This window comes from Acanthaster planci, linkage group LG17 (genome assembly GCF_054643075.1).
Source record: "Acanthaster planci isolate LZ-2023a linkage group LG17, COTS_SCS, whole genome shotgun sequence".
NCBI lineage: Eukaryota > Metazoa > Echinodermata > Asteroidea > Valvatida > Acanthasteridae > Acanthaster > Acanthaster planci.
Window position 1 is genome coordinate 6,420,331 of NC_141793.1, and position 22,169 is coordinate 6,442,499.

Sequence of the window (22,169 nt, forward strand, 5' to 3'; positions counted from 1 at the left end):
ATTAGAGAAAAAACTCCTAACGTTACAATAGCTCCACTGAGATTTTCATTGCGCGAGTTAGCATATGGCCATCCTCGTTCTCCATATTGCACCGTTGTTATCCATCATTATTGGTAAAAGAAATAGAGATCAGTGGGTCGTGGTCCTGGTTCCAGCCATGCCTTGCATAATTGCAATACCTACTAGTTTGTAACTCAAAAATTGAAGTGCATGGATTGCAGTCTATGGACTTGACACGCAGCATAGTTTACTATGCTTTTACTTGTATGATTTGACTGACTATAGCCAATCGGCGTCATTTTCGTATTGCAGCGGATTGTCCCTGAGGACTGCCCGGGTCGGTCTCGACCAGCATCGGTGAGCGGTCTAACCTCTGCGGCAAGTCTACCGCCAGACCCGCAGCACACCACCAGGAGAACACCCTCACACGCTCTCTCACCAATCACAACCGGAAAGGGAGGGGGCGTGGAGGGAAATTGGACACAGGTTTTGCGCCTACCCTTGTCTTACCGATTTATAGTTTGAGCTAATCAGACAACTTTGGAATTATTGCACGCATAGGTTGTACAGTACGCGCAGACAGAAATACAAATTCCTATTAAGTTGACGTAGTTAACTGGCGAACCAATCAGCAAACGAGCACTGAGTAGGCGAAATAAAGTTTCCCAACCGGAAGACGTTACAGGAATAAACCCTTCCCCTCATAAATTCTAATTTGCATGCGTATAAATGGCGGCAAAAACTTGAGCGGCCTGTTGAAAAAATACAGGAGCACAAATTTCAACGTCATTTTCTCTAAGCTTCTGCACTCATCTCTTTTTACTTATGACTTCGGAAGACCCTATAAAATTATTATAGATATTACTTTCTGGTCTGAAGGGATTTTACACTGCACTAAATGAAAAAAAAACAGTCTTTGCTTTCTTCCCAAGTGCACGAGGTCAAAAGAAATTAACAAGGCTCCTTTCCGACCATGTCCAATTAAATAGTTATGTACTTCAGGGTACTATGCACTACTCGTACTAAGTTGAATCACGGAATGAACGCAGAGTAAATTGAGGGTTGGCTTCAGACTGGTTTAGGTTTGTTTCGCCACGTACGTCATCGACCAAGAATGGTGGATGGTACCACAACGTATGGTGAAAAATTTGTTTTATAGCTCACACGGAACACAACCCTACTGATTTCTTTCACCGTCGTGCAGATCAAACGAATGAAAGCTTTTAAGTGTTTATTTTGCTCTCCAAAAATTCCTCCCCACCAGAAAGAAATAGCCATATTGATTTTAGAGGGTTTTCTGAAGACGAAAATAAAAAAGGGCAGAAGCTGAGAGAAAATGATGAAATTTGTGCCCCTGTATATTTTCAACTGGCCCTCAAGCTTTTTGCCTTCACATGGCATTTACGCGCATGCGCACATAAATAAGAATTTATTAGTGAAAGGGTCTGTGGAAAGGACAGCCGCACAAATAAACGGCCGGTGAGGCCAGAGTGCGACAGTGCTAAATGGGCCGACTCGAGCGCGCGTCATGTATGTACACCCCTATTGATCTCCATTATGCACCCCTTCCATTTAGTTTGTCCGCGTGCGCTAAAAATGTTAGGCCTACTTGTTAAAATGGCGACTCCAACCACCAAACGGTTATACCAGAGATCTTGTTGTAAATGTTGTGTAAATGTTTGCTGGATTTATACCAGAGATATGATCAGGCTTCAGTTTTCATCTTGTGATGTGTTTCTTGTTAAACATTTCTGAGAAAATGGGGTGAAAGATGTCTGTGTACGTTACATTTCCGAACGTAAAAAAGGGTATTTTAAAATCGAAATTTTGAATTGTTCTTCCACACATGCTGCAAATCTTGATAATTGAAAAGGTGTTTGAAAAAGGTAACCATGTTATGTTTACGCTATGTTTGCGAATTGTTTATTTTCAAATTTTGGTAGAGTTTATTGTTTAAATCACTTTTTCAGAATTTTTCTCAAATTTTGTACAACTGGGTTCATATCACACGGATGTCTAACGTTGTCTTATCAGTTTTTTAGTTATCAGGTTATCTCCGTGAGCTTTATTTGTTTGTATTTGTTAAATGATTTATGGTCTCCATTTGCAGAAGAAGTGTCGAAACAGTGTCTAATCGAGTCTGCCCAAAATTCACAATAAAGTGATCGAGTGCGCATGCGCGAACTCTCAACAAAGTGGTGCACAAAGGCATGAGAGTGAACATACGTGACGTGCCGATTGACCAATGGGTTTATTCCACAATGGCCAAACTTCCACGTGCGAGCTTATTAACATGTTGTGATCCATTGATCGGGTTTTTACAATGAGAGGTGCCACAATCAGGACTGATCATAGAGATATTTGTTTAGATTATGAATTTAGGAGTTGTGATTTCCAACTCGATATTTTCGTTCACAAAAGCCTCCAGCCTGTGAACGGCCGGCAACATGCACAGCTGAGAGCATAGGTTTGCTACTATTTTGGAGGTGCGAATAACAAACTCGCATGGCTCACCCTTATAAGGTTGAAAAGAAAACCAAAGTTCTGGCCATAATCGTGAAAAAAGCGATGCAAACCTCTTCCTGAGAGTCACCAGGCGGCGCTATTCCTGTCCGGTTTTTCATTGTTTCTTGTTTAATGGGCGCGTATTTTAAGTGCAATCCTATGACGCGTTTCATTTTCAGCGTGCGCTGTTCCAAACTGGCTCATTCGCATTATTACTGGAATATGTACCAATTAAAAAAAAATACCCATTTGTTTCAAACAAGGCAATATTTACCTGTACACTAAAAGAATAACGACAAGGCTGATGATTAAGATACAACAGGATATGACGATGAAGGTCGCCAAGGTCACGGATGGATCTTCAAAAGAAATAAAAGGAACGGGTGTTTGTGGCTTGGGGAATGCTTTGTTTTCTGTTCAAATCTTTTTTCCCTGTTTTCTGTATTCTGATAAAAAGAATCTGTCTGATAACCCAACAGCTAACCGGCTACTGTGACAAGAATTAACACTGATTTGAAACGTGGCAAAACCATAGTCTATTAGAAAAACAATGTGTGCAATACTATCACACCACAGAGCAATTAACGTCAGTCATAGCAGTGTCGACGCTATCGCCAACAGCTCGGGCTTCACAACTGCCGTTGTAGTTTAACATGAGCAAAATCGAAATCTGAAAAAAGAGCATAGCTATATATACCCACCGTCTGGTTGACATAAAGGATTTTCGTTGTCGAACCCACAGGGAGGAGTGTCCGCTGGTGGCCCTGTGGCCCCTCCGGGCCAAGCAACGTCATCCACAAATTCCAACTTCCCAGTAGCCCCATAAAAATTTGCCACAATCTATGAAAGGGCATATGAAAAAGTGAGGTACCTGTGTACATTGTGTACCAAATGTACGTGTATTCTAACTTTTGTTCGTTTTCTCTCAACATCTCCTGAACATTTTTAGAAAACTCTACAAACTTATCTCACCTATTTCAGTATTTTTAGTCCGAAATGAACTTGAGACTGTAATTATTGAAAGAAATATTAAAAGAAATTAGCAGGGTTATTTTCTAAACGAACTTAATTGCTAACTTTGCTCTTTGTTGTACCATGGACCATTCTCGCGACCTGAACTGCAGGCCACTTGTGGTTTTCCATTTCTTAGTCTAGGTTCTGTTCATGGCTTTCCCTGCTATCTGTCTCTGTCTCTGTAGTTCTAAGCTCGGTAAAAGACATGTTTTGCTACAGCAAAATGTAATTTTGTAATATCCCACAGCAGAAAGCGTTTTCACCAACTTTGAGGACCACAGCCACAGCGTACAAAAATTTTTTGTGTCAGATATGAAGCCTCACAGGGTGACCAAGCCGAGAATTGAAAATCACCAGAGTTGGAGCTGATCATTCGCACACGTATTGGTGCACTGTACCCTGCATTATCAGAATCGCGCTACTGGAAAAGTATGGTGTAGTATTTACGACACACATTTCTGCTTCTCTCCAGCCTCTTCCAAGCCGACGCAACTACACGACGCGACGGCACGACAGCTCCCTTGCGTCGTGCTGTTGCATCGCGTCGTCGCATTCTTCCCATTACGTCCCACGTCGCATCGTGTCGCGTCGCCTGAACCACGACGCAACGCGTAGTGTGCTGTCGTCCTTTGCTTCATGGTGTTTACATGGGGAGCCTTTACTGTTTTCTTTATTTCCGTTCCCCGCGCTTGCAAATACGCGCCTGAGCCACAGGCCTTGATTTTTCTTGTTTGTGTTTCATCCATTCTTAACTTTGAAATAGTTTCTCTCATATATTATTTAAACAATGAAAAAAGGAGCAAACAGAAACCCCCGTACGTAGGAATTGGGTCATCGTCGTTAACTTCATGAGCAGCACATTTTCAATGATATTAGTCTGTGTTTCTGAATAAAACACTGTCGTTCCGGTGTTTACATGAAAACTCAATTTGTCCCTACGCCGTAAACCGGTAACACAACGCCCTGTACTGTGTCTACGGGCAGCTGGCTATAAAAGTCAACTACATTACCGTGAAGTTTCCATTAGCTGTATCAGTCATGTCCCAAAGTGAGTAATCGTAGTCACGATCACCATTCTCATTCACCGTAACTTTCCCAGCGATACCTGTTGGAAAACAGTGCACCTGTCAGTATTTACAAAAATTCTGTAGCACTGGATTGGTGACATCAGTAACAACGCACAAACCAAGACTTGTAACATGTAACGCAGAAATATCTAAAACAAAAGTGAACAAACCAAACTAGTAAAGGAAAACAACTGGCGCTAAAATAACACGGAAATTTGTCAACTGTATGCACAACAACAGCGTCACCCATTATGAAAAATTAAATGTGCTTCCCAAGTCCTTCAACAATATTGTTACACCACGATCTAAATTGTAAATCTCTATTGGTCGCGAATTGATCACGTGATATGCTACAGGCGCGTTTGTATCATTCACTCGTTGCGTGCACAGGCGTTGTTGCCAGGCCCAAAAATGATGGATAATGGTGATGTGGTGTATCTCTATATCTGTATTGTGTAATCTTGGGTAAGAGGGTGGAGAGCCACAGTGGATACGCGCCAATCATTGTAGGAGATGTGCTCTGCTTGCATGGGGGACATTGAAACACTGTGTCTGTTCGCTTGTGATACTTTCTTCACTCTGATCATGGCGGAGCACCCAGCTATGCTCGTGTAACACGAGTATGCTCTGATTACTGCTTCTGCTGCGATTGCCATTGCTGTTTATATATAACGCCCATGCCAAGTCTCTTCTCAACCACTCTTCAAACTTGTCAATACTTTTCAACGGAATTTTGTGTAAATAATGTCTTTAGATTCAACCAGTCTCACAACTCCTAGTGCTTCAGGAATCACAGGTTTCTCTTTTAAACAAGTTCGTTATAAATCCTGGATTTCTCTCCCCCCGCCCCCCCCAAAAAGAGGACATCAAAATCTATAAATTTCCTTGAAATTTAATACCTAATCTACTGTTCATGTGTTTAAATTTGCCCAAAGTGTAAATAATTTATCTCAAATTTATTTTTTCAAATATTTATTTTAAATTTATTTCAAATATGCATATATTACACATAAAAGAACATTCTAGTGAAATCCATGACCATGGTGTAACAAACTAATTGTTGCCTGCAGTGATGAGCAATGGGTTTTGTACTACCCTCGAGGGCAAATGGCACCTTCGGCTTTGCCTCGAGTGCCATTTGCCCCTCGGGTGTGCAAACACCATGGACCCCTACACAGCAGGCAATAAATGCAAAAGGACCACATATGATGCAAACGTGTTCGTTTATGTTCATTCCCAATAAAATAATTATGTTCAGCACATTATACAACAAAATAATAATAACCTAGTCAGCGTGATTGTCTAAAAGAAGCTGGGCATGTTTTACGAAGCACTTTACACTTTGAACGACTTACTGATAAAAACAGCATTTTGAGCCTATTTAGTAAATCAATTACCATCGAAAGTCCTGTTCCACATCTTTCTAGTCAGCGACAAGCCGTCGGATAAGTTCCCATGTTCTCCCAAAGTTTCGTTCACGGCGAGGGAAAACAGAATCACGGCGTCATGGAAAGTGCCCGTGAAGAAGTTGTACTAGTGAGCACAAAAGTCAAACCATAAATATTTTAAGAATATACACCATTGCTAGGAGACATCGCTGAACAACTAACGATATCATGATAATTCATTTTATCAAATCCTAAAAGATAAAATGATTTATACACAGCGCCATAAGAAGTTACATTGCTCACATATCAATTAGACATTCCAAGTGCATGCGGGGGGGGGGAAACGCACGTGGCGGGCGCGCGAAACGTGCGTGACCTGACTGGAATGTTACACAATGTATAACAACTGAAAATGAATTGCTGGCCCTTACGACAAATCAATCATTTTCGTCACAGCCTTACTTCGCAAGCACACGTGTGACATTGTTTCTCCACAGAATGAAGCAAAGAAAAATATCCCGCCACCTCCCCATTTCCCCCATTACACAGCTTGCGTCAATTTTGGTTGGGGGAAAGGGCAGATTCGGAACGGAACCACACGGCCAATTGTTGTAAATAATCAGGTAAGGTTGTGTCATTTCAATTAAGCAGTTGTTTATGTAGAATGTGAGGAATATGCACTAACTATAGTGCCCCACGTACCACAAGGACTAGTCCTGACTGTTAGTGCCAACGGTCACACGGGCAGTGCTTGTTACCCCTACTATTGTTTCAATTGTTATTTGATTAGCTTACGTGAAGTTCTTGTAAGCTTGGACTAGTTGACTCAATTACATAGGTTTTCCTAGTACTATCAGTGCGGAATGTCATGATGTTACACATTCCCTGTAGTAGTCATGCACAGGGTATAACAATTAACAGACAAATAATGGGGCTGGGATTTCATCTGATCGATTGCCTTAGACTGGGATCTGGGCTAACATTGGTGGGAATTGGATCTCATTATACATTGCCTCCAGCCTAACATTGATGGGACTGGGATTTCATCTAGACTGGGATCTCGGGCTGAAATGAACGAGACTGGGATCTCATCGGATAAAGAACTGCTTAGACTGGGATCTAGGCTGAGTGAGACTGGGATCTAGGCTGAGTGAGACTGGGATCTCATCGGATAAAGAATTGCTTAGACTGGGATCTAGGCTAAGTGAGACTGAGATCTCATTGGATAAAGAATTGCTTAGACTGGGATCTAGGCTGAGTGAGACTGGGATCTAGGCTGAGTGAGACTGGGATCTAGGCTGAGTAAGACTGGGATCTCATCGGATAAAGAATTGCTTAGACTGGGATCTAGGCTGAGTGAGACTGAGATCTCATCGGATAAAGAATTGCTTAGACTGGGATCTTGGCTGAGTGAGACTGGGATCTCATCGGATAAAGAATTGCTTAGACTGGGATCTAGGCTGAGTAAGACTGGGATCTCATCGGATAAAGAATTGCTTAGACTGGGATCTAGGCTGAGTGAGACTGAGATCTCATCGGATAAAGAATTGCTTAGACTGGGATCTAGGCTGAGTAAGACTGGGATCTCATCGGATAAAGAATTGCTTAGACTGGGATCTAGGCTGAGTAAGACTGGGATCTCATCGGATAAAGAATTGCTTAGACTGGGATCTAGGCTGAGTGAGACTGGGATCTCATCGGATAAAGAATTGCTTAGACTGGGATCTAGGCTGAGTAAGACTGGGATCTCATCGGATAAAGAATTGCTTAGACTGGGATCTAGGCTGAGTGAGACTGGGATCTCATCGGATAAAGAATTGCTTGGAGTGGGATCTAGGCTGAGTGAGACTGGGATCTCATCGGATAAAGAATTGCTTAGACTGGGATCTAGGCTGAGTGAGACTGGGATCTCATCGGATAAAGAATTGCTTAGACTGGGATCTAGGCTGAGTAAGACTGGGATCTCATCGGATAAAGAATTGCTTGGAGTGGGATCTAGGCTGAGTGAGACTGGGATCTAGGCTGAGTAAGACTGGGATCTCATCGGATAAAGAATTGCTTAGACTGGGATCTAGGCTGAGTGAGACTGAGATCTCATCGGATAAAGAATTGCTTAGACTGGGATCTAGGCTGAGTGAGACTGGGATCTCATCGGATTAAGAATTGCTTAGACTGGGATCTAGGCTGAGTAAGACTGGGATCTCATCGGATAAAGAATTGCTTAGACTGGGATCTAGGCTGAGTAAGACTGGGATCTCATCGGATTAAGAATTGCTTAGACTGGGATCTAGGCTGAGTAAGACTGGGATCTCATCGGATAAAGAATTGCTTAGACTGGGATCTAGGCTGAGTGAGACTGGGATCTCATCGGATAAAGAATTGCTTAGACTGGGATCTAGGCTGAGTAAGACTGGGATCTCATCGGATAAAGAATTGCTTAGACTGGGATCTAGGCTGAGTGAGACTGGGATCTCATCGGATAAAGAATTGCTTGGAGTGGGATCTAGGCTGAGTGAGACTGGGATCTCATCGGATAAAGAATTGCTTAGACTGGGATCTAGGCTGAGTGAGACTGGGATCTCATCGGATAAAGAATTGCTTAGACTGGGATCTAGGCTGAGTAAGACTGGGATCTCATCGGATAAAGAATTGCTTGGAGTGGGATCTAGGCTGAGTGAGACTGGGATCTAGGCTGAGTAAGACTGGGATCTCATCGGATAAAGAATTGCTTAGACTGGGATCTAGGCTGAGTGAGACTGAGATCTCATCGGATAAAGAATTGCTTAGACTGGGATCTAGGCTGAGTGAGACTGGGATCTCATCGGATAAAGAATTGCTTAGACTGGGATCTAGGCTGAGTGAGACTGGGATCTCATCGGATAAAGAATTGCTTAGACTGATTTCTAGGCTGAGTGAGACTGGGATCTAGGCTGAGTGAGACTGGGATCTAGGCTGAGTGAGACTGGGATCTAGGCTGAGTGAGACTGGGATCTAGGCTGAGTGAGACTGGGATCTAGGCTGAGTGAGACTGGGATCTAGGCTGAGTGAGAATGGGATCTAGGCTGAGTGAGACTGGGATCTCTTCTGAAAAATAAAGAGAAAACAAAAGAGAATTGGAAACAGAATGAACAAAATGAATTAATATCAAAAAACATGTTTGGGTGTGGCCAGAAAGGCAATAGAAATTTCTCCCATGTTACTAATTTTGGAGTCTGTGTATAATATGATTTAAATTCAACAAATATCCATTAAAACCGTTGAAGATTAAATACACTTTTGGGTTATCTATTTATATTCAAGTTAAGGCGGAAAAGTGAACTTTATAACGAGAACCATTTATTCCTTTAGAAATTAAATTATCTTCACAGGACAGAATGCGCTAGTTGCTAGGAGAGGATGTAATTTTACCTGTAAACTGCTCGATTTAAAATGAGCAGAGCCCAAGAATTGCTGTTGAAGTTACTGATATCCTGACTTACTTTATTTCCAGAAGGCATTTTTAAGGCAAGATGTCGGCATCCACGGATACTATATGTTAATTTAGTTTTGTTTTATTTCATAATTATTCATATATTTCGGATAAAATTGTAATTTTCAATGAAAGATTAAGTACGGTTGAAAATAAATTTGCAGGGTAAAAATTGACAACGAAACAAATATAAACTTCAAAACTTAAAACACAGGCCTAACTGTAACACGAATCTGGCCCGCACATTAAAATGAATCAGGTTCACTTTGGGCATGGTGACGGATGATCAAATCCAGGCCTGAATATGTCAACATTTTGAGATAAATTTATCACTGACACCATATTTTTGTGCATGCATGAAACCTCCTTTTTGATGTCCACCTGAAAACTTGTTGTGAATGGAGATTATGAACCCCTGTACATTTTGACCCGAGACACTGTGTCCTGTTTTTGCCACAGGATATTGTCCTGCTATCCTCTGCCTCCACGGAGCATCTCCCCTCTCGGATATTGCGCTCTCACGTTTCAACCTTCGCCGAGAAGTTTGAAAGTGTCAATACTGATTCTTGGAGGGAGGACTGAACTAGGTTTGCTACCACATTCCACTGGTTCATCTTCCTGATCAGCAGCTTCATCGCATCCTGGTCAACAAATTGACTGTATTCCTCAATCGTACAATGAACGCCGGCTAAGCATTCCTTCGCTTGTCCCCACCGCCCATGTAGAGCGCTGGGGTGGACTTTTTTTTCAGGTTGCTTGAAGTATAGTCTGATTTCCTGACCAAAGATTCCATGACGACTCTTGTAACAATTTTAGGCCAGTTATCACTCATGGATATGAATAGATCATGACGCAACATGTCAAGGGTCACAGGGAAAGACTTTGGGTGGGTGTGACGACAGTGACATCACAGACAGATTAGCCTCGGGTTATTTACGTACGGTTACACCTTGGTTACACAACCACATCTGGCAAGCATCTATAGTCGTTTGCTGCATGTTCAAAGCATCAGCCATCAACTAGGCTTTCCTTTAACTTCGATCGCGCGCATACTCTGCGCTGATCGATTCACCCCGGCCCGATCGCGACTCTTCAAACCATCATCAATCTCATTATGCGTACAGAAAAGGCATAAAAATACCCGAATATTGACGATGCTATCCGAATGTGGACAGGACGCTTTCGGAATACTTCAGCTATTTTCAGGAACTGGTGGAATTCCTCCAGTTTTGGTCAAGGACAATGGGCAATACCGACCCTTGATTCGACGAGAATAGTCAGAATGATTGGGTCTGGTATCCAGACCTAAGTGAGGTAAAGACGCTTAAGTTTCTAGGTACTGTCATTGCATATTTATTTCAAGATCACGGGCTTCATATGAAAGATGGACAGGTTATCCTTACGCAGCCCACAAGGTCACTGAAGCCACCAGCGGCCATCTTACCATACCGAATACAAAGGTAATACAAAAGCTGCACGTCATACATGTACATTGTAGTTACTAGGGCAAGCTAGTATTTGGCACCCGTAAAATGACCGCAGGTAGCTTCATTTGGTACAAAGGTATATTGCAACTCCATATATTATAATATGGCGTCCGTGGCCGCTATTCACCTATTCCAAGTGAAACCAACTAATGCCGTCCTGAGCTCGAAGATGAAACGTGAAGTGTTTGGAAGAGATCAAAGCGCCATCGTGACCCCGGAACAGTGTCATTAGAGCATAAGAACGGGATAACGACATCCCAAGAGCGGGATATTGACACACTATCTCGGAACACCGATACCATAAGTATAGTATGTGGACATCATGAGCCATTTTATCACGTGATGGCATTATCCTGAACGCAAAATGTCGATTCAGTGTTTAGGTACGAAGCCCAATTATTGCCATTTTTACTGGGTGATATGTATTTCGCAGGGTGGTGCATAGGGCCCTTCTTCTCAGGGGTAACTTTATCCTAAACATAAGCGATATCCACATTCCTTTTCATGATGTCTTTGTCCCATGAAAAAAAAATAATTTCAGGGTGTCGTCATCCTGTGAAACGTTGCGACAAGATGTCGACATCTTAGGCCTACTTGTAACATGTCGCCATCCTGACATAATATTATTTGGAATACCGATAAGTCAAATGGCACGTCCATAGCTTTGAAGAAATTTAAGCTGGGGGGGGTCCTGTCCAACCTCAAGAAAAAGAAGAAAACAACACACCGGTTCTCCAGGCAAGCTTGTCAAATTGAAATCGCGCTGTTGACGGCGCTGAACCTCGGCTTGGAACTCCGTGAGCTGGTCGCTGTTTGGTTCGAACAAGCGAAACGTCATGAGGGCTTCATAAGCAAGTTTAGCTTCAGCATCCATACTGTCACCCTGCAAAACAATATGTCAATCAACTCAAACAAATTTGTGCATTAATCACAAAAATGAATCTTGGACTCAACGAACGTACCACGAAGCAAGTAAATTTCTGCATGGTTTTTGTATGATGGTTTCATTATATTTCTTTATATTTCTTGTACTACATACATGTACATGTACTTCAGACCTCTAAAATATTTACGCGGCTTCCTCTTTTCTAATTTTAATGCATCGTTTTACAGCGCCTTCAAACACATGGAATACCAATATTAGAGGCCAACCAGGTCAGTCTATCAGTCTATCAGAGGCCAACCAGGTCAGGCTATGGGGAAGTAATTTCTTTTGTACACATTTTATTCTTCATTATGAAAGCCCTGGAGTTCCATCTAGTATACCTATTAATAAAAAGTGAAATATATTTTTTGCTTGTTCGTTTTTATGAAATATATATTTATTTTCAACTTCTGAAGTTTGTTTGTTGGAGACATACATTATTCACATTGTTCTTATGAGATCTAAATTTAGAAACATCTTTTTTATAACTTTTTTGGTTTTGTTTTGTTATGATTTTTTTATTAGGTTTGGTTTTATAAGATATATTTTCCCGTAATTCAGGAGATATGTCTTTTCACGTTTTGAGAAATCATTTCTAAAAAAAAAATCAAAACAAGTAACTAAAACAAACGAACTTTAAAAAAATTTCCTAAAAAACGAATTTGAAACACATGTTAAACTAAAAGAGGATTGACGGTATTCGCTGATACTTTATGAAGTCGATTGCATTTTTAATATTTTTAAGAAAGAAATTATCGCATATGATTGTTATAACCTTAAAATGCGTAGAGCATGTAGTCGTTGTAAGTCATGGGATTCTGTAATACACACTAGCATTTTGTGCGTGACAAGACTTCTCATGAACTAGCATTGATCGGAACTGTCTTAATCCGATAAAATGCTTTTGTTTGATAAGTCTTCCTTTTTAATCACCTACATTACACAGATTCCTTAGAAACAGACTTTAATATTCGTCCACCCAAATGGTCAACCCAATTCCCAATTTCCATTTTAAAAAAAGCCACAACCTAATTCAATTAAGGTGCAATAAAATCTTCAATTTTGTAGCATTTTAACCGCCCTTCTTACGGCACAATAGTATCATGTGGTGATCGGTGGTTAACCCTAACTCCCTAGGGTGTGTGCAAAATCGTATTAAAATTGGAGGATTCGGGAATGTTAGGGTTAATGTTGTGCAAATCCATTACTAGTTTTCCTGCAGGAAAATGAAGGAAAAGAAATCGACTTTTTGTGTTTATTATTTTGTTTTTAAACAAAATTTTGACGGGAAAAAACATATGACAACCACGACGGAATTCCTTGTTGATACATTTTCAACTATCGTAGCGGTGCATTTCTTTTCATTGTTCCGAAACGTCATGAGTTTGGTTCTGACACCCAGTGATAAAAAATAAGACACACCGTGTCACAGATGTCCATTTTTATAACAGCTTTGCAAAAAAAGTTGATTTTTGTATACAGTGAGCTCATTGCAAACATAAAGGTGACTAAGAAATTATTTTCCAAATTAACCTTGATCGGTTTGAAACAGTGATTCTTAGTTTCATCATGATTGCTTGTAAGTCATTTTGTAACCTTGGGAGCGAACGTGCTCCTGGCTGCAGTAAGTTCCAGAAACTTGCTCAAAATTTTACATTACAGCATTTCATTATTTAAGGATAAAATGCCTTATTCTCAGACTGATAAAATAGATAAACACCAATAATTCCAATAATGACACAGCTCTTCTTCATTCACAACTCATCACGGACGACAAGGCCTTTCAACACAGATTAATAAAATCTTGAATGAACATTAATAATGAACTAAAAACCATCCAGGCACAGGATGTTCCCCCGCTTAGTGCTATATGAGCTACGGGAGGAATGGCCCTATTGAACCTACAGGGAGCCATTACCATTGCCTGTCATCAAGTATTGGAACTATCGTCATAGTATTTACATTTCATGATAGGTAAATTTCTACTCTCTGAAATACACTTACTGGCCTTTATGATAGTGTACGAGAAATTTAGCCTGTGTCTGTCGAATTCAAGCTAGAAAAATGCCCTCCATTGTTAGCAAGAAAACCCCTATGCTGCCTTCACTTAGCAATGTGAAACTGGAGGTGACTATATTTTTTACATAAAATTCTCCTGTTGAAACCTACGGGAAAAATTATGGTTCTAGGCAGACCTACTGGACACCAATGACATCTAGTAAACTGTAAAGCAAAATTGGTTAAGATTTAAACAATACGGATAAATGTCCTTGTTATATCTATTCAATTGGTGGTGATGGGGTGGAGGTGAGCAATTTGACAATTAAATTTCCCCAATGTGTTTCCCACAAAGGGCTGTGACAAAGTGACCTCAAGCTGCACTTACTTCCCCACCAGAGCGAGCAAAGTAAGAATTAAGTACTATTGATACAAGCTTGTTTTAATTTTTCATGAAAGTATAACAAAAGTTTAACAAAGTTTCTTCACTGAATTTTGTACATATTGCATGAGCTACGTGCTTTTAAAATTTTCTACACAAACATAAAGAGTTCTTCCATCCGATGAGCTGACACTTTGCAGAATTCTGTATTTTCTAATCATTCTGCCATGTCATTTGTATCAACTAAACTTCACATAACGACAAACTTGTTGCTAAAAAGTGCATTGTTTCCAAAGTAATAATTCTATGTGGGACTAAACCCTACCGTATAGAAGGGTTTTTGTGTCATAAAGTGCAGTGTCCTGTTTCAATTGTATGAATTTACACATACAGTTCCACACCTCGCCCAGAATAACCAACCTATTGAATATTCATGAAAAAGTTACCAACCCTGCCCTTGATTGGTTGTTCCTGATCAGCTCAGGATAATGTGTTCACACAAGATTTCCAGTGGCATTTTGTGCAGTAATTCTCCATGGTGGAACCATAGGCTAGGAATACATGTACTGTGTATCGCGCAAAGCAGTGTGCACTACTACACTAGTATTTCACCAGATCTATACTGCAGTTCTTTAGTTTCACATGTGCTATAACTTGTGGGTTTTAAGGTTAATTCCGTCGGCATTGTTCATCCATATCTGAATTACAATACCAACTGAAATTCTGAGAATAATTTGTGGAATAAAGCACCCGAACCGTGTGAATTTAATAAATACATTACTCTCCTCCAATCTCTAATCTGAACATATCATAACAATAACTGCCTTCCGGGCTTTTTTTTAATGGATCAAGCTGAAAGCACGCTCTTACTCCATTCATAAACACCTCTTTGGGAAGTTAAACTTCTAACATTTTTTTCTGTCTTTTCGCTTGATGCTTTGCAAATACTCTTCCTGTGTTTCTCTCACGATCGTGACGAAGCGTAAACACACATCTCTCCATCCGTTCCATCATGCCCAGCACACAAGGAAATTAGTCACTTTCTTGAACTTGTCACTCCCTATCCTGTGCTGCGTTGAACATTAACCAACTACTTCATAGTACACTATATACACTTGTTTGAGAAGAGCAAATTACTTTGTGGCATTCAGGATTAACGTTGACGTCTTGAAACCGCAATTTTGTTCATGCCATTAATTTCGCTTCAGAAATAATATAGGCTTTCCTGGCCAGTTTGAAAGATTTTGCAGCCCAATTCATGTCAAATCATCCCTTTAGCACGAATTTGAATACACATTCAGATCATCATTCAAGTAACCAATAAATTTGTTTGATTGGGTTATGAAAAGGTGTGATCTCAAAATTCTGTCCTTCAGTTTGTAAAGGACAAATTAAAGGGACATGTAATAAAAATAGTGTACTAACCCGGAAGTGGCCCCTTTGTGTTTAACTCACCTTATTTTCAATTAAGCCAGCAGGCTACCTTTTCTAAAACATGACTGTTATCAAAGAGCAATATGGGGCTCAAAATTTACGGCTCGTAACTCTGAAAAGATTTCATACACGGTAGGAGAGTTTAGACATGCACAAAAAGTGATTCTAAAAAAAATCACTGCATTGTTCCTTTACATTGACATTCAAATTAACAAAAAATAGGCATTCAAATCAGTCGAAGCTTGCAACTGCGTGTGGTCATTCCAATTCGCCAGTAAACAAGCATTTTGAAATACTAGCAACAGAATTTTAATGGGTAATTGTTTATTTATCTGATAAACATTTTTTCATGGGTCCCATTTTAGAAGGAATGTATACTGAAATTGTCTCTTTAATTATTCTACCATTGGTCTGGGTAAGTACCACTCTAATTGATTTAAGCACTACAGACCTGAACGTGGCAACTGTACGTGCGCGGTAATTACGAATGTGGACCGAACACCTCTACTCAAAGCGGTCGAAAGTAATATCCAAGGCTATATATAATAAAAGTATTTGACTGACAAAAAAAAACTACGAAAACTTGTTATGCACACGTAAAAAACATGCGCACGAGACCTGATTTGCCATAAGTTACTGAAGAAAAAAACCATTTTCGACTCTTAAAGGAAATGGAAAGAGTCCGTATTTTCATGTTTTCGTTCTGTTAAAACGGTAATAAAATAGACTACGACAATAGGAAACTCAGAAAAGGTAAAACTAAACAAAATTTTGCATCTTGAATTTAATATTATTGTTTGTGTTTTTGTGTGTGAGCAAAACCTACCAAAGGGAATGCGTATGGTGAAAACGGAAACACAAAATCGCACAACAATATTAAAAGATAAGCGTTCACCACTGACAATAATGAGAACGACTCAAACAACTGGCATACTTTCAACTGCAGATTCTTCAAAATCAAGATGTCCTGCCCCAAGAAAGAATATGGTTGCCAGAAATCTATGAATCATTACGCCTACAGCTTCAATTTGGACACCTCAATGTTTATTTAAATACATTTTGGTAGTTTTATCGGGAAAATCTATATTTTATACACATAATGGAAAAGATTACAGATTTGCAGTGACAAGTATCAAAATTTTATGTTGAGACGTTCAAAATATATGCTAAACTTAAACATTTCTTCTTTATTATGGATCTATTCTGGCCAATTACCAGCGAAAAAGTCCGCTGCTACATCTGACTCGAACCAGCAAGCCGGTGGTCGAGTGATACGACATCTGCACTGGAAAGCAGGAAGTAATGGGTTCGAGTCCACCCGAGTATATTCGTGGTTTTTTCAAAAGCCCTCGGGGCAAACTCTGAGAATACAGCGTTATAATGCACGTCAGGCAGGTCAGAAATCTAAAATTAATTAACATCTCCTCAGCACAAATTCATCCTTGTAATGGTTTTAATGTTTTGTTTTGTTTTTTGAACAATTTTAGTCAATCTGTTGCGATCAGGCTTGAGTGCCGTAGGTATAAATAATGCCCCATTCTTTTAGCATGAATACTCTGTCCGAGAAAAACCGATCTGTTACACTATAATAATAATTATTATTATTATTACCGCTAATGGGTCATTAGGGAGACATTCCCATGAGAATGTGCACAAAATCGTTTCAACTTTACCATCCCATAATTCAATATTCCCTAATCTGATCTGAACCAAACTTTGAATGTTTTCATTTTAGACCGTAATTTATCATCTCTCAAAATTTGGACGGTAAAATTCGGCCTCCTTCTGGTAGTTTGAAAATAGGAAGACTCTAAAATGTCTCCCTAAAACCCAAAGTCTCCCTCATGCTGAAAAAGTTACCACAAAACGTCTCCCAAATGACCTATTTGTAAACATACAGGTATTTAAAAAGCGCCTTTAACATATATTAAAGCCCTGTACACCATTATTACCCCTGTTCACTGGGCCCATGAAACATTCCAAATACCATCTCATCTCAAGCTGGGGAGTATACAGCTCGATGCAGCCACTATTCGGCGCAAGGCGGCTAAATCTGCCACAATACCCATCTGTGCCCTCACAGGTACCCATTATCTTGATTTATTTTGTCCTTGTTTTTGTAACGCTGGTCGAATTGAGTTGCGTGTATGTTAAATCAAGGCATGACCGTCCCCTGTGATTGTGTAAACAATCTTTTTTTGTTGTTGTTTTTTTGTCTACATTTCTCTTCTAATTCAAAGGTTATCGTGTTTACATGAAAAGCTAGTTTTTGCTTTTCTCTGAATTTATTGAAATCTCATTCTGTTTTCCCTGTGTAGTTCAAATATATTCAAAAATATACCTGTTGGAATTAACTGCTAGGAGATTAAGTTAGAGCCTCGATCAGTGCTGGAAGGCCTCAGACAAAAAGGCCTACGAGTTAACGATACAATTATTTGAATCAGAATGGACTGGTTTACAAAAAAACCTTCGAGTGCCATTTAGCATGAATAATTTCTGACATAAACAGTCATTTAATTCAAAACGAGTGTGAACAGGTCTCGTGCAACGACTTTTCATGCAATGGTCTGGAACACCTGTGTAATCATATCTGTACTTTTATAAATTATGTTTTACAGTGTTGTATTGCACAGAAACCTATTTGTATTCTTTTTTGACTACTAATATTTATGATAAATATACCTTCCGAGTGATTGCCGTGTTTGCTACTGTCGAAACAAAAATCCACCATAGCACTGGAACAAAGGAATTAAACGGAATCTATAAATCCCCGACTGCGCATTTGTGTCCTACCTGTTCCCAAGATGGGTCCCCAGGAATGAAGCTGTAGTGCAGGGAGAGAAATACGTATTGGCCGTCAATGAAACCAGCCTGGTAGGCCCGTACCATCAAGTCCCGCTGCACATCAAATGGTGTCAGGAGAATTATTACTGTGTAAAAATATGAGGATGATTAAGATGAAATACGTCGGACTGGAGGTCATGTGACCACAGTGACATTCCTTTTACACTAATTGAGTCACAGTGATTTGGAAGTCACGCACCTGATTGTCGCGGATTTGCTGTATTTTATCAGGTGTTTTTTTTTCTTGGCTGAAAAAGAGTGTTTTGTTTCACTCTTATTATCTGCTAAAACACTTGATTTTTTCTCAAGTTTGTCATATGGGTAAAAGTCATTATTGGTTGAAATGATTCCATAGATTAAAATGGAAAAAAATAAGTGGGTTCCTAGCTCTACAAACGCCAATCCTACAGGATGAAGGATAAGTAACGTCTCTTAACCACTTCACCTGCAAAAGTGCCTAACTTTAAAGGTTAACAGAAATAGAAAACATTTAGTTTACGTGAAGTATTTCAAAATAACAATAAATACGTAACCATTTCAAAAACATCAGAAATTTAGCGTTTACCCCATTCATCGTGACCCTAACCTGAATAAAACGATCCTAGGTTTCCCCGCCCACACAAAATGCTCCCAGGCTAATTTGATGACGTCATCGGCAGAACGCCTACACGTACAGTACATTTGACAGTACAGCGTACATGTTGTATCGCACGCTTGCAACAGACCACGTTTTGTTTGATGTAGGTTGGCTCACAGACAAACACTGTCTCGGTTCAAGGTAGAATTTAAAAACACAGTCCTGGCTAGCACTGTGTTTTTGATAACAGCTCACTGTAAGAAACAGAACACCAGTTGAAATTTTACGGTAGGCCTACCGCTGTAATTGGCTCCCACATTTTTAACATCGTGGTCTACCCCGGAATGCATTTACTAGTGAGCATTATTAAAGTTGTCTACAGATATAGGTAAGGATTTTGAACAGGAAATTAACAAACAGCGTTACATTTTCACGCTTACTTCTTGATCGCTGGGTAGCAGAACGCAAAGCTTCTTGAGTTGATCCACCAGTGTGGGTGACGGGGATGTAATCGATACTAGCCTCTTCGAATCTTGCCATTAGATTTCTGCCTGTTAACTTGTATAAGCCGAGATCACCTTCGGACCAAACAATAGAGCATCGTGTCCACGACCACCTGCGAAATAGGGCCACTGCAAAACGTCCCAGTGCGTCTGTGCGAAACGCAGTGCGCGTCAGCGTTCGGTACTGTGTCTTGTCATCCAGCACTCCCGAGATCGCGGCGCCTGAAAGTACTGCAGTGTTCCAGTAAGCAGCAAGGTCACCGACACTTTCGCATTGGAGGCTGCAACCCGGACCGAAAAACACCCTCACGCCGCGACGGTAGTACAGTTCAGCAGCAATGGACGGAGCCGACATAACTGACTGCTTACATATCGGACCGGTGGACCGGTATTCGTAGGACATGCTGAAGTTCCAGTAGACGCTGATATCCACACGTCTTTTCACCTCCTCTAGAGCAATGTCAATAGCGGGTTGAATTTGAAATCGATCAAAGGGTTCTGGGCTGTCCATCTCCACCAGAAGTGCAGCCCGGATCGTCGGAGCTTCTGCTAAAGCATAGTCATTTTCTAGTGATCGAATCACTTTGTAAACTAAAAGCAAATGAATTAGCCAAAAACGCATTATCAGCATTTTTGTCGAAATCCACGGACTGAGTAGTAATCGACTGACGACGTACATCAGCTCATCTGCCAGGTATAACTTGAGTTGACTGAATTTATACACGGATGTCCACAGCCCATAGCCTGTACGGTCATTTAGTTGTTTGCTCGTGCGCATGTGCAGACGACCTTGTTGGCAAGCATGGTCGCCGCTTATGCGCGTGAAAAAAGCGAGGTTTTCGCAGCACTAGGAGATTAGAGCTTGGGCAGAAATCAGGCCACATTGCAAACGTGTCAATTGCTTCCAAGAAAATCTTTACTTTAGAAAGATTACCGGACTGGCGACAGGACCAGCTTTAACGTGTAAGATTTGGTAATTTTTTCAGAATTGTTTATCATTATAGCATGAGGACAAATACTGAAGCTTGTAACGGTGCTTCATGCAACTGTATTTCCCTCCAGTTTTCTCTAAGTAAATGAGTTTTCCTGAAAACAAGCGCGTTCATTCCCAGCAGACAGCCAAACACCCATTATCCACATGCTGCTGGGTGCTTTTAAAAAGGCAGTGCACACATACGGCCGATTTTCAAGATTTCCAGTTTTCAAAATTCTTCAAAAATTCATAATTTCATTTAATGGACGTTTGCATCCACACGAGTGACTCTTTGGTGCTACTCTAAGCAGACAGGCTACCTTCATTGACTCATGAATATTTCAGCCAGGCGTGCCTCCCTGTAAAGAGAGCCCAGAATTGTGAGGTGTTGCGTAATTTCCTTTAGTTTGTCCCCAGTGAATGCGAGTGGCGTCTTTTCAAACGCGGTTGGATTAGCAAGCAGCGGTGCTGTGTCCTTCATCAATAGGGTCCTAGCGCACTTTTGTCCGCGGTGCTAATCTGCGGGCATGCTTTGCCCAAAACAGTGTTGTACAATTTAATTAAAATCAGTGACGGATTACCTTCGAAAAATGCAAGGCGAAAATGATGGCAATTCCCAGCAGCAGGACTTTTGTTTCCACTAGGGTCTTTTGTTACACCGACCAACTCTTTTGTCCCATTTCGGGGACCCCAGCTCTGCGCATTAACCAATGGTGCTCGAAACGGGGTTCCCCGGCAGCAAGTGGTTTTAATCTTGGCATCTACCAGGGGCGCACTCTTTGGGCAGTTTTGTCAGTGTCATCATGACCATTTCAAGCAGCCGAAAGAGCTCGTATTTGGACACAAACGTGAAATTTTAGTCCTGCGCTGCGGTACAGCCAGGGCATTCTTTACAAGTGTTGTCTTGTGATGAGGGCTGGGATTCAGGTCTAGGCAACAAGATTACGTTCTTTTTTATTTTGTTTGTGTGGATTTCTCTGCTGACAAGAAATGTAGCAAGAAAAAATGATCTAAAATAGCAAAAAAAATGGGGGTTTTAAATTGAACACTGCCGGTGTTATCAGAGGACTACACCAACACTTTTCACTAGTGTTAAAATTTGGGTGTTACTTTTAAGACCCTCCAGGTACTCTAACACTTATGTGACCGGCTCCACAAAATTGGGTATTATGGGATTTTTGTTTTCAAAATTAGAAAATTTCAAATTAGCACATTTAAAATTTGTTACATTATAAACTTTAATTTAGTGAAGCCCTTAAACCCTGTTGCATTTTGCAATCTGGAGATATATTGATATTTGCATAACCATATAGGCCTATATATTAGCAGAATTGCTCTCAGGGATAAAGCCCTTTAATCACAAGAAATGGAAAGAGAAATCTGCCAAGAATACAGTCTTTTAATACCGGTACGTATAGCAACAGTTAGGTTTCTTGTATGAATTGTGAAAGTACTGATATAATAGAAGCCACTAAACCAAGAAGTAAAAAAAGCTTCAGTGTGAAATAGCACAGAGTCCCTTAATTGCGATTAAATTCACCTTTTTTGACAATGGTATTTTTCAGGATTTACTAAAACATAGGGGGAAAAGTTTGGCTGTCCC

The 22,169-nt window shown here is 40.4% G+C and overlaps 1 protein-coding gene across 1 annotated transcript in view; it reads right to left on the minus strand.

Annotated features, from left to right (window-relative positions):
• Window positions 1-20,261, minus strand: part of LOC110989315 (atrial natriuretic peptide receptor 1-like) — a 40,919-nt gene extending 20,658 nt beyond the window's left edge. Inside the window, exons 1-7 of the mRNA XM_087147917.1 lie at window positions 19,531-20,261; window positions 18,463-18,599; window positions 11,658-11,813; window positions 5,984-6,119; window positions 4,530-4,624; window positions 3,207-3,345; window positions 2,780-2,864 (exon numbers count right to left, since the gene is read on the minus strand). Of these exons, the coding sequence (XP_087004043.1) occupies window positions 2,780-2,864; window positions 3,207-3,345; window positions 4,530-4,624; window positions 5,984-6,119; window positions 11,658-11,813; window positions 18,463-18,599; window positions 19,531-20,224 (1,442 nt within the window). The 5' untranslated portion in view covers window positions 20,225-20,261. The remainder of the gene's footprint in view (window positions 1-2,779; window positions 2,865-3,206; window positions 3,346-4,529; window positions 4,625-5,983; window positions 6,120-11,657; window positions 11,814-18,462; window positions 18,600-19,530) is intronic.
• Between the last annotated feature and the right edge of the window lie 1,908 nt (window positions 20,262-22,169).